Source organism: Portunus trituberculatus, chromosome 48, assembly GCF_017591435.1.
Source record: "Portunus trituberculatus isolate SZX2019 chromosome 48, ASM1759143v1, whole genome shotgun sequence".
NCBI lineage: Eukaryota > Metazoa > Arthropoda > Malacostraca > Decapoda > Portunidae > Portunus > Portunus trituberculatus.
The window spans coordinates 17,584,134-17,597,328 of NC_059302.1; the positions used below are offsets into that span (position 1 = coordinate 17,584,134).

The 13,195-nt window shown below is 38.7% G+C and overlaps 1 protein-coding gene across 5 annotated transcripts in view; it reads right to left on the reverse strand.

Moving 5' to 3' along the window:
* The window catches only part of LOC123498677 (dynein-1-alpha heavy chain, flagellar inner arm I1 complex-like), a 368,589-nt gene that overhangs the window by 179,501 nt on the left and 175,893 nt on the right, over nucleotides 1-13,195 (reverse strand). For all 5 annotated transcript variants that reach the window (XM_045246012.1, XM_045246014.1, XM_045246015.1 and 2 more), the window contains 2 exons: nucleotides 1,070-1,303; nucleotides 398-627 (listed from right to left, as the gene is read on the reverse strand). In XM_045246012.1, coding sequence (XP_045101947.1) covers nucleotides 398-627; nucleotides 1,070-1,303 — 464 coding nt within the window. The remainder of the gene's footprint in view (nucleotides 1-397; nucleotides 628-1,069; nucleotides 1,304-13,195) is intronic.

The following is a 13,195-nucleotide window of genomic DNA, read 5'->3' on the forward strand; positions in this document are numbered from 1 at the left end:
TCTCCTAGTGGAAAAATTTCCTTGTAAAAAGTTGTCTTTATCCTATTCAAAGTCGTGGCAAAAGTCACGGATAATTGGCGGCGTGACTTTGCTTAGTCTGACTTTCTCAAAACATTTGTGGCTTTCAACTTTGTAACTTCAAAATTTGTGGTGCGAGAAAGTCGCAAAGTCACAACTCTGTGCCGTTGCAGCCAAGCTCTGCTAAAGTACTATCACCTGGTGTAGGATGATGGTCCATTAGACCATCCTTTTCCATTAGGGTTTGACAAGGCCTAGAGTGTGATTAATGTGCATATAAGTGTATTGCACTTTGTTTTAAGCCAATGTAAGTGGGACTGCTAACCAGCCTAATATATAAAATTATGTGAGATAAAACAAAACTAAAAATATTCCTCACGTGAGCTTCCTCTCTCTGCCAAGCTCCTCAATGACTCTCTGTACAGCAGCTTTCATGGTCAGGTGTGTGGCATCCAAGAGGCGTTGCACACCTGCCCCCACACCTGCACCATCACCACCATCCTTTGTCAACACCACAGGTGACAGCAGGTGCAGCTCCTCTCCCTCCAAGGTGAGCAGACCCTTCACATTGTTCTCACTCCACCTCAGTCCACAAACATGGTTGAACAGCTAAGGAATAAAGATAAAACTGTGGTGGTGCTATTTCTTATGAGTGAGAGTAGAAATATCTCAAACTGAAAAATCAACATTCAAATTATCTTTTTTCTGAGACAGGCACCTCACAGGGCTTTTTTTTCTCTCTTTGTAGCCCTACACCAGTAATCCTTTTACATTAAACACACAAACATTCATACACAAGCATAACAAAAACTTACAATAATAAAGACCTCACAATAATAAAGAAAGTGTATGACTTCAAGATGCACAAACATTCATACACAAGCATAACAAAAACTTTACAGTGAATATACATATGTATCTTACAGTAAAACATTGCTCTTCAAACTATAACTAAAACAATTCAATACCTCACAATAATAAAGAAAGTGTATGACTCCAAGATGCAGATACAATATCATCACAACACAGAACATCATAACTAAGTTCTCACTTTGCTGACAAGAAGATTCAACTGCTCCGGTGAAGGGTATGCTAGAAGGGCCATTAGTTCTTGGTTGGTCAGGAAGTGGAGTCGAGCACACTGGCAGCGAGGGGATTCCAGTACCTGTCCCAGCTCACCCATCACCTCCTGGGCATACCTCTGCAGCACTAACACCTCCTCCAAGAATGCAGTATTCCCAGCCAGCTCCAGCACAAAGGCCCGCCGCTCTATTCTCTCCATCAACTTTGGAGGTCAAGGTAGTGTCAGTGAGGTATTTAGCAATCCAAGTAATGGAAAAGGGTGGAAGTCATGCGAAAGGTACAGATATCATAAGGTGATTTCACTTTTGGCTTCTTCAATTATCCTGAAGAAGCCAAACATAAATCTAGTTTGGAATACACACCTCACAACATTCGTCTTCCTCTCTTCACCAGTACAATATTTAGTATGTACTTCTCAGGGTAGTATTTAATTTGACTACATGTGATTTTGTTTTCTAGACATTTTGAGTTTTTCATTTTTTGTTTTTAGTAAGTATATAAACTCGTATCTCAAGGCACCACTGTGTGTGTATATACAGGCAGTCCCCGCTTAACAAACCGGTTATGTTCCTAAAAAACCGTTCGTTGCGTGAATTTTCATTAAGCAAAACAATTTTAACGAGTTTGACCCCTGACTTGAACTTCCATTGAGAGTAAACAAAGCAAAAGTGCATCATAGTACAGACAACCCTCACTTAACGAAGGTTCACACAACAAAATTTCGCTACAATGAATGTTTCATTTTACTACCATCTGTTCGTTTAACGAACACCAAACTTGTTTTAACGAAGTTTTATCTAGGTAATTTTTTCCAAGTTTGAAAGCCCTACCGTATAACGCAAGCCGACAGGCTTTTAAATACATCAGCGCCTCTCGTGGACAACACGCGCATCACTCACTCCCCCTGTTTAAAACAATAACAGCGTCAGCAGCAACTCATCTTCCCTCGCTCAACTAACCATCAAAACGCCCTGCAATGTCGCTTATCGTTGCTAAGAAGACCAGGAAGTCTCTTACTCTCGAAGTGAAGCTGGATATTATTCACAGACACAAGAGAGGCGAGAAAACTAATAGTATTGCTCGCCACCATCTTGAATCCGTCTACTGTCTCTACTATTTTTAAGTCAACAGACTCTATTAAGAAGGCTGGTGAGACCATATCTTCTTGCAAGCTAAAAGAACCATCTGAACTCGTGACTCTACAATGGATAAAATGGAAAGCCGTGTGGAAATGTGGTACATAAGTTTTGTATGTGATACAATGATGCGCCCTTTGTTTACATTCCACAGGTTGCCGGTTAGTGTCTTTCCTGTTTCACTCTCCCTCCCTTCATAAAATCATCAACATTATAAAGTTATGTACATACATACATTAGTGTACATTATAATGACTTAATTTAAACTGACTAAATGTTTAACTTCATAATTTTTACTCTCATTAAACTTTTCACTATACAGGTTGAACCTCCTTAATCCGGTATTCTTTCATCCGGCAACACCTGTAATCCGGCAAAAAAATTTTTTGCCAGAATTTTTTAATTGGCCGGAGTAATTTGCCGGACCACCACTAGGATGCGGCGGCGCTGTACTATGTTTTGGAGCCCGGGCATTCTAGGTCAAATTTGGATCAGTAACATGTGCCGCTCATTGCAAGCACCATCCCCCCAGGTGCATAAACATTTTTTTCTGTAATATTTGTCCCTAAACATGGCTTCAAAGCGACCAGGAAGTGATAGTGTTGTGTGTGAATCAATGAAAAAGCTCAAACATATGACAATATCAGTGCAACAGAAAGTGGACCTATTAAGGAAGCTAGATAAAGGTGTTTCAGTGTGGACCCTATGCCAACAGTACAATATTGGCTCATCAACCGTCTATGATATAAAAAAGCAGAAGAATCAATTTCTCAAGTTTTACAGTGAGTGTGAGAGAAAGAAGAACATGGAGGTTCGTAGAACACTTAAGGAGGGTAAAAGCAGTGATTTAGACAGTGCTCTCGTACAGTCGTTTAAGCTTCAGCACGCTGGTAAGGTCCCTTTGTCCGGCGAGATGATAATGGCGCAGGCAAAAATTTTCCATGCCAAACTTAATTTACGTGTTTTTCTATATACTTCTGCATGTATATTTTCATGTACAACTATCATATATCAAAACAATGTTACAGCTACATTTGTATAGTGCAGGGTAAGTATATAGAGGGTGTTTTGGGGACCACCTATAGTTCGGAATTTTCCATGGTCTGGCAAGTCTAAGGTCCGGTGGTTGCCGGATTTGGGAGGTTCAACCTGTATTATAGTCCTACTTCCCTCCTCTAAGGTAAAGAAAGATCTCACATCTATGTAGTTTGTATCTGAGAACATTTTAAATAACTCTATCATATCCCTCTTATACATCTCCTCTCAAATGAAAACATGTTTAATTCCTTTAATCTATCTCTATACTCCAGGCGCTTTAATGCTGGTATCATCCTAGTTGCTCTTCTCTGAACTGCTTCTAACATGTTGATATCCTGCCTATAGTGGGGTGACCAGGCCTGTATGCAATACTCTAAATGGGGCCTAACATAGGAATTATATAAGCTACGCACCACTTCCTTACTTTTATAACTAACATTTCTATTTATAAAACCCAGGATCCTATTTGCCCTATTTCTTGCTTCTAAACATTGCTTTGAAAATTTCATAGTCCTGTCTATCACTACTCCTAAATCCTTTCCTTCCTCTACTGCCTCTAGCCAACATCCCTCCATCTCATAGTTAAAGTTTGTGTTGTCTTTACCTAAATGCATAACCTGACACTTTTAGAATTAAACTCCATCTGCCACCTGTCTGCCCATGCTATCAGCCTGTCCAGGTCTCGTTGTATTCTGTAATTGTCCTTTTCACCCTGTACTGCACATGCTATCTTAGTATCATCTGCAAACTTTGATACTTTGCTACTAATTCCTATATCTAAATCGTTAATGTACACCAAGAAAAGAAGAGGTCCTAGCACTGATCCTTGGGGTACCCCACTAACCACTTCCTTCCACTCAGACATTGCCCCATTTAATACTACTCTCTGTTTCCTATCAGAAAGCCATTCACTAATCCAATCAACTAACCTACCCCTATCCCATGTAGTCTCAATTTGTACACTAGCCTCCTATGCGGTACCTTATCAAACGCCTTGCTAAAATCTAGATATATAACATCTATGCTATTTCCATCATCTAACTCCTTGGTAATATATTCTAAGATATCGAGCAAATTTGTAAGACAGGACCTCCCTGATCTAAAGCCATGTTGGGTATCTCTAATTAATCTATTCTCATTTAAATGCTCCCAAATACTACCCTTAATGATTTTCTCTAGTATCTTACATACTATACTAGTTAAACTGATCGGTCTATAATTATTCGCATCATCCTTCCTACCTTTTTAAATATTGGAGTAACATTAGCTAACTTCCAGTCCTGAGGTATCTCAGCAAACCTAAGTGATCTTTCAAAGATTAACTTAAGTGCTTCAGAAATACTGTCTACACCCTCCCTAAGTACTCTGGCATGTAGCTCATCAGGACCACTAGCTTTCCTATCGTCTAGTTCAAGAATAAATTTCCTAATAATTCCCGGTTTTATATCAATATTTTCTAAAGCTCTTAAACTACTCGTCGCACTGTTTGTAACAGGATTTCCTATTCTTTCCTAGTAAATACTGAAGAAAATTGTTCATTCAATAATTCTACTATGTCTTCATTTTGATCCACTACTACACCATCTTTTCTGAGTGGTCCAATCCTATCCTTATTTCTTTTATCACTGACCTTGTAATAACTATATAATTTTTGGGATCTTTACTCCCAGCTCTAGCTAGTTTTATCTCTGCCTGCCTTTTACTTTTTTTATAACCTTACTCAAATCATCTCTGACCTGTCTGTACCTAATCAAATCTACATCTTCCCACTTTTCTGCAACTCTCTATATGCCCTCTTCTTCTCTCTGATCTGGCTACCTATCTCATGAGTCCACCATAATGGCTTCCTGTTTCTCTGCCTTATATCTTTGTAAGGGATACACTGCATCACTATACCCTTTACTACAACCTTAAAAATATCCCACATCTCCTGTGCAGTTTTATTTCCAAAACTATCTTCCCAGTTTACCTCTCCTAATAACTGACGTAACCTACCATAATTGCCTTTCTGATAGTTTGGGACTCTAGTCTTATTCACTATATTATCCCTACTGGAATTAATGATAAATCTAATTATATGATGGTCACTGTTTGCTAAAGTCTCTCCTACCTCAACTTCCTACACATTCGTCCTCCTATCCCTGATGCATTCTGGCTGAGGTGTGCTAGGCACAACCATCCTCCTCCTCTCCTCTACCCCTTCTTTCTCCTTTCACTCACCACAACCACTTCATTCACTCCACTCACTCACTCTCCCTCCCTCCAACAAACCGAACCTATTTTCACACTCAACAGGTTTAGTCCTATCCTCCCTAACTGCCTCCGCTTTCCTTCCCCTCGCAACCTGCCATCTCTGCCCATCCTGACTGGAAGTTCAAGTTAGGGGTTAAACTTGTTATAATTGGTTCGCTTAACGAAGTTTCGCTTAACGAAAGATTTTTTTAGGAATGTAACTGTATCATCATTATCTGATGATAATTTAAGTATTAATTTTTCTATTTCTTTATTTATTCATAATTGTTTTTTTGTGTATTAGTGTGGCCGCATAGACAGGATTTAAATATGTGAATGGTGCGCAAGCCGCACATCTTCGTGATGTGGCAGTGGGGAGGTGAGGTGGCAGCAGGGGTGTAGAGGTGGCCACGAACGGGCAGCCAGGGTTAGTTGCTGTCCGCCCTGATTGAAGGATGTTGTGCTAAAGCATTGGATAATATTATACTGGCTGTGACTCAGGACGTGAGATACTACTATGTTGGTATGTATAGTTACATTTGGCTATTGTAGTGCTATGTGTGTTGGCTTGTTAGCTGATGCTTACAGATGTGGTATTTACCAACAGACTCAGGCTCGTGTGTTAGTAATGACTTTTGATGATCACTTTAGTTATTGTGATTGTGTATTATAGGTGTTGTGATTCCAACTCTACTTGATGAAAGGTTATGAAGGCAATCCATGTTCGGCTGGGGCTACCGTTGTGAGTTACGACTATATTTAGATGGTTACTTGATTATACTTTAATTGTGCTTACCATATGATACATCCCACACGGATCCATTCAATTTGTATGCTTGTTGTTACATATGTTGATTTGAGTACCTGGTGTGATAATGTATGTATTTTGTTTAGGATACATATACTCATGTCAATGATCCATTCAATTTGTCTGCTTGTTACATATGTTGATTCGAGTACCTGGTGTGATAATGTACTTATTTTGTTCAGGATGCATATTTTCATGTCAATGATTTGACAGGTCCAAACGCTTAATAAAGAAGTTATGGCAGTACTCAAGTTCTTAATGGATGCCCCATACATTTGGACAACGCTCTAGAATGGTAGAAACGGAATCAGGGAAGATGGACCAGCTCAAGATACAACGAAGCACCACCAAGAGGAAGTTTACCAGAAAGTGCAACATCTTCAAGGAAAGTGTACTCCAAGAGGATCCTATACCTGTGCTTCAACACAATTATGACGAGGTTAGTCATGCCCATGAAGCATGTACAGATTTTTTGAGTGCAGCTGGTGCTGAGGATAAGGTTTTAGATGATGAGGATCAATATATCATTGACTTAGAAAGAAAAAGAAAGGAATATCACATATTACTGGCTAAAAAACTGAATCAGCTAACAAATGCAAATGTTGTGAGCGGTAAAAAGGTGAAAGTTAAAACTTTAGAACCTCCTATGTTTGACGGTGATGTACGGGAATACCCTACATTTTAGGCAGACTTTGAAAGATTAATGAAAAATTCATTCGAGAAGGACCCATTTGCCTTGAAACAATGTTTGACAGGAGAAGCACTTAAAACTGTCAGAGGTGTGGAAACTGACTATGATGAAATGTTTAATAGACTTGATGAAAGGTATGGTAACAGTAGGAAAATTGTTGATGTAGTTCTCTGTCATCTTAAGACATTAAGAAAACTTGCTGATGGAGATACCAAAGGATTTGTAAAGATGGTAGAGAAGGTGGAGAGATGCTGGCTGGATTTGAAAAGGATGAACCTAACGGCCGAAATAAAGACTAGTAATACAGTGAGTCATATAGAGAAAATTTTGCCAATGACACAAAAACGTGAATGGGTCATATTAGCTGAAAACATCACTAACCCTGATCAAATTTTTGAAGAGTTGCTTAAGTTCTTACTAAGAGAGAAGAGAGTACTTGAATACATGGATTCCAGCATCCGTTTGGCAGGAAGTGTAGACAAATCTAATGTGCATAATGTTGCAGGGTTGCTTACTCCTGACCTTGGAGTACAGAATGATTCAGGTGACATAATGGAAGCTATAAAAAGGCTTCAGAAAAACCAAGAATGTCAGAATAAGAAGCTAGAGCAATGTATGATCAACTTAGCCAACATTGTAACGAGTATGGCGAATAACGGTAGTCAAAACACACATGCAAAAAACTCAATTAGATATAACTGCTGGTTTCATGTTACTGACAATCATGATATCCTAGAGTGCACAACATTTAAAAGGTTAGATAATTACGGGAAGATTGATGCTCTGAGAAAAAAGGGTATCTGCTTTAACTGCCTCAGAGGAGTTCACGTAGCAAGTCAGTGTAATTTGAAGAGAACATTTGATGTTATAGGGAACAACAACATACGTTGTGGCAGACCTCATCACAGTGTGTTGCATTGAGCTCACTTAGAGGGAATAGTGTTTCACAGCACGAGTCAAAGGCAAAATAAACCATTGATGGGAAAGACACTGTTAATGATCAGTAAGGTATTTAGTCAAGGACGACCTGTAATGACACTCTGGGATCCAGGGTCTGATATAACTATTATAACTCACACACTTGCTTCAAAACTTGGACTAGAGTGCAGAGAAATAGATCTGTCAATGACTAAAGTAGGTAATATAACTGAAAAATTCCCTAGCAAAGAATGCATACTCCCCTCTCACAGATAAGGATGGAAATGAATTATTCATAAAGGCAGTAGGAATTAATGAAATATCCTTTAATTTAGTGGAAGTGGATGTCTCTGATGTTGTAAACCTATTTGAAGAGCAGGGTATATCACATTGCGACATTGAAAGATCCAGTGGAAGTATTGATCTACTTGTAGATGTTGGCAATTGCAAACTGTTGCCCACTGTTATTGGAATGAATGGCGAATTGCAACTAATGCAGAACCGGTTCGGATTCTGTATCCGAGGATCTCACCCCCGTATTAAATCCCATGGTAACAGTAGTAGTCATGTTAGTATCAGAGTGAATCAATTGGCTAACCTTTCTCATATCAATGACATATTGGTCATATTGGTGGAATCCAAATCCAGCATTAAAACAGATCTTGACAATTTCTTTGATATAGACAATTTAGGAACTCATTGTATTCCCAAATGTGGTAACTGTAAGTGTGGCAAATATGTTATTGGAAATAGTAATTACACTACAAAGGAAGAGAAGGAACTAGCCATCATAGAAAAGGGTTTACATTATGATAAAGTAGACCATCAGTGGACAATGGAGTATCCCTGGGTAAAAGACCCAAGACATTTCAGTAGCTATTGCTAAGATGAAATCCACGGAGAAAAGACTTGTGAAATTAGGCCCTAGTTACTCTAAATCTTATCAGGATCAAATAGAGGACATGGTCATCAGAAAAGTATGTAGGAAATTATCAGAGACAAAACTACAAACTTACGATGGTCCCATTCACTATGTGCAACATCATGAAATTCAAAAGCCTGATTCACTATCAACACCTCTCAGTATTATTTTTAATTCATCAGCATCGTATATGGGCCATGTATTAAATGATTACTGGTGTAAAGGTCCGAATGTCTTGAATAATCAACTAGCTGTTTTGTTTAGATTTCGTGAAAGAGAGATTGCAATTGTGGGCGACATCAGCAAAATGTACCACACTATCAGACTTAGTTTGTTAGATCAACACACTCACAGGTTCATCTGGAGAAACATGAGACTAGAAGATGCTCCTGACCATTATGCTCTTACAACTGTAGCGTTTGGCGACAAACCAAGTGGAATTATAGCAATGTTGGCTTTGAAGCATACTGCTGAATTAAATGCAGACAATTATCCCAAAGTAGCGGATATGATTGTTAATAACACCTACGTAGATGACATTTCATATTCAACAGACACAAAGACTGAAGCTTATGATTTGATAAGAAATGCTGAGAAAGTTTTGTCATCTGGAAGTTTCAAGATAAAGCATTGGATAGTTTCTGGTATAAATGTTGAAGTAAATAATGTCAATCTACATTCCTCTGATAAGGAAAAAGTTCTAGGACTGATTTGGAACCCAAAGGAAGATGATTTCACATACAAAGTTAAGGTGAATTTTTCTAGGAAGCAATGCAAAGTTCACATAGGGCCTAACTTGACTAGAGGAGACATTATAGCAAAGCTTCCAGATGTGTTGACTAAGAGAATAATACTGAGTCAGGTTGCTTCAATTTACGATCCACTAGGACTAATTACGCCTTTCACATTAAAGGCTAAAATATTAATGAAAAAACTGGTGACTCAAAGTAATAGTTCTACCTTAGGTGATGAAGTGAAGCATAGGGGATGGGATGATCCTCTATCAAATGAAGAAAGAGAAACATGGAAATCCTTCTTAGAACTGCATGGATTAGAGACCATTTTCTTTAATAGATGACTGAGACCTGCATCTGCTATAGGAAATCCAATACTTGTAGTATTTTCTGATGGTAGCACTCAAGCGTATGGTACTTGTGCATATATTCAGTGAAAATTGGGATTTGGTAATTATGAGTCAAGTCTCATTGCAGCTAAAGGTAGGATAGCTTCTTCTAGGCAATTAACGGTTCCAAGCTTGGAGTTATGTGGAGCTGTTTTAGTATGTAGACTAAGGGAGGTAATTGTTAAAGAGTTTACTTGGACATTTGATTATGTTGTTCACATTGTAGACTCTGCTATTGTGAGGGCACAGATACAGAAAGAATCATATAGATTCAATACCTTTGTTGCAATAAGGGATGCAGAGATTCAGACAAAATCCAATCTGGATGAGTGGTGGTGGGTCAAATCAGAAGGTAACCCTGCTGATTTAACTATGAGGCCCTCTCCCCCTAACTGCTTAGGAAAGGGGTCAGTGTGGCAAAATGGCCCAGATTACTTAAGGTATGAGATGACATGTTGGCCCATCAGTAAATCACTTCGCGAGGAATCTTTGCCTGATAAAGTGGGTATAACTCTCTCTTGTAACTCATCCAAGAAATCTCCAAGTCTGAACCTCAGTATAATGAACATAAGAGAAATATATAGTAGTTATAACAAACTTATTAGAGTAACTGCCAGAGTATTCATGGTGTTCAAGGAAAAATCCTTCAAAGCTGTATTTACTAATCCATCTGCTGAAATGTTACATCACGCAGAAACATCATGGATTAAGGAAGTCCAAAGGGATATTACCTCTGATTGGAATACCAGATACCAAAGATTAGGTCCTAGTATAAATGATGAAGGTATTATTGTAGTTGGAGAGAGAATATCAAAATGGCTCAAAGATAACTGGAACTGTAATAGCTTTACCCTCCTTTCCTGTAAGCATCCATTTTCCAAGTTATACATCAAGCATTTACATAACATTGATCATGCTGGTATTGATGTAACTTTAGCTAAACTGCAAAGTAAATACTGGATTCCTGGTGTTTGCAGGGAAATAAAATCTATCAAGAATAAGTGTGTCAAGTGTAGAAAGTGGAACAAAATTTGTGAAGGTCAGAAAATGGGTCAATTGATACCAGAAAGACTGAAGCGTTCTCCTCCATTCTATCACACATCCCTTGACCTGTTTGGCCCGTTTTATGTTAAAGACACTGTCAAGCAAAGAACGAAGTGCAAAGCATATGGGGTAATATTCAACTGTCTTGTATGTCGAGCAGTTCATATCAACTTAACTGAGGATTACAGTACAGAGGATTTTCTAACCACATTCAGGAGATTTGTAGCTCTAAGGGGATTTCCCAAAATGATACATTCTGATGGAGGAAGTCATTTGATTGCAGCTAATAAGGAACTTAGACAAATGATGAGCACCTGGAATATATCAGATATTCTGAAGTTCGGATCCAATCAAGGCATGACTTGGTAGTTTAACAAAGCTGCTGATGCTCCTTGGCTAAATGGAATGAGTGGTGCACGTTTTGTCCACAAGAGGCACTGGTGTATTAAAAACCGCCGTGGTACAGTGGAACCATGCGTGCTTTGGGATCCTAGAGGTCTCCAAGCGCACGGGTTCGAATCCTGTCCACAGTCCAAGTGTAGGTTGGGCTTCCTCACTCAGGGCAACGGTTTCCTAGCGGGTGGGCTTTAAGATAGAAGGTACCCTAAAAAGTATCCCCTTTAGCCCATAAATTCCCGTGAAAAGCCCACATGGTATAAAAAAAAAAAAAAAAAAAAAAAAAAAAAAATTGTCGGCTTGCGTGATACGGCATGGCTTTTAAACTTGGAAAAAATTGGCTGGATGAAATTTTGTTAAAGCAAGTTTGGTATTCGTTATACAAGCAGATGGTAGTAAGAGGAAATGTTTGTCGTAGCGAAATTTCGTTATGTGAAAATTCGTTAAATGGGTGTTGCCTGTATATATACAGTGGAGACTCAATGCTCGAACGTCTAAATAGTAGAACTTTTCAATAGTTGAACGCAAAAGTTCAACTTAATACTCGAAAAAATATCTATTAGTCGAACGTCCGTACACGTGGCTGTAAAGAAAAAAGGCCTCATACTTCCCGCCACCCCACGTGCCCCACCAGTCCACCGCAGCTAGTTGATCCTTCGCTGTCATAAGAATAACATTGTCCTGCACTTTGTCTCCGGAGTTTTTTTTTTTTTTTTTCTCATTGAGAACCTTACAATGGCACCGAAGAGGCTTGTTAGTGGTGAGAACAAATCTACAAGAAAGAATGTAGTGACAACCATCAAAAGGAAAAAGGAGATTATTGATAAATATGAGAAAAAAGAAAGAATAACCGATCTTACAGCTGAGTACTCTAGGGCTAAATATACAGTAGCCACAATACTGAAGAAGACAGAGCTCATTAAAAGAGCTGATGTGGCTATTGGTATGAAAAGATAATTTAAGTGATCTGCAGCAGTGGAAGAAATGGAAAAATTGTTGATTGGATAAACCAAAGGCAGATGGCTGGTGATTCTTTGTCAGAGGGCATAATTTGTGTGAAGGCTAGGCTGCTGCTTCGTGATCTTATTTCTGATACCACATCTGACTCCAATGATGACTATAAAGCAAGTAAACAGTGATTTGTGAATTTCAAGAAAAGAACTGGAATTCGTTCTGTTGTGACACACGGCGAGCCCACAAGTGCTGACAGAGTTGCCGCTGAGTAATTTTTGCCTGTTGTGGATAAGGAGTGCTTAAGCTCACAACAGATCTTTAATTGTGATGAAACTGGCCTGTTTTGGAAAAAAAAGAAGTACCCAACATGATCTATATAACAAAGGAAGAGAAGTGTTTATCAGGACACAAGCTCATGAAAGACAGGCCAACCCTACTTCTGTGTGCCAATGCTAACGGCGACTGCAAAATTAAACCACTGCTTTTTTCTAAACTTGGGTTTGGCAATGGCTGGAACAAATTACCTGATTTATAGGTATCAATAGTCAAACTTTTTAATACTCGAACAGCCATTTGGAATAAATTATGTTCAGGTATTGAGACTCCACTATATATATATATATATATATATATATATATATATATATATATATATATATATATATATATATATATACAGTCAACCCTCGGCTATCGCGACTTCGGCTATCGCGTTTTATTGCTATCGCGCACCCATGAAAAGCTGCTAAAATTTCATTATCGCGACCTCAGATACCTGCTATAGCACGCCCCGCCATGACGTCTTGGAATATCTGAGCGCTCATTGGCCAAA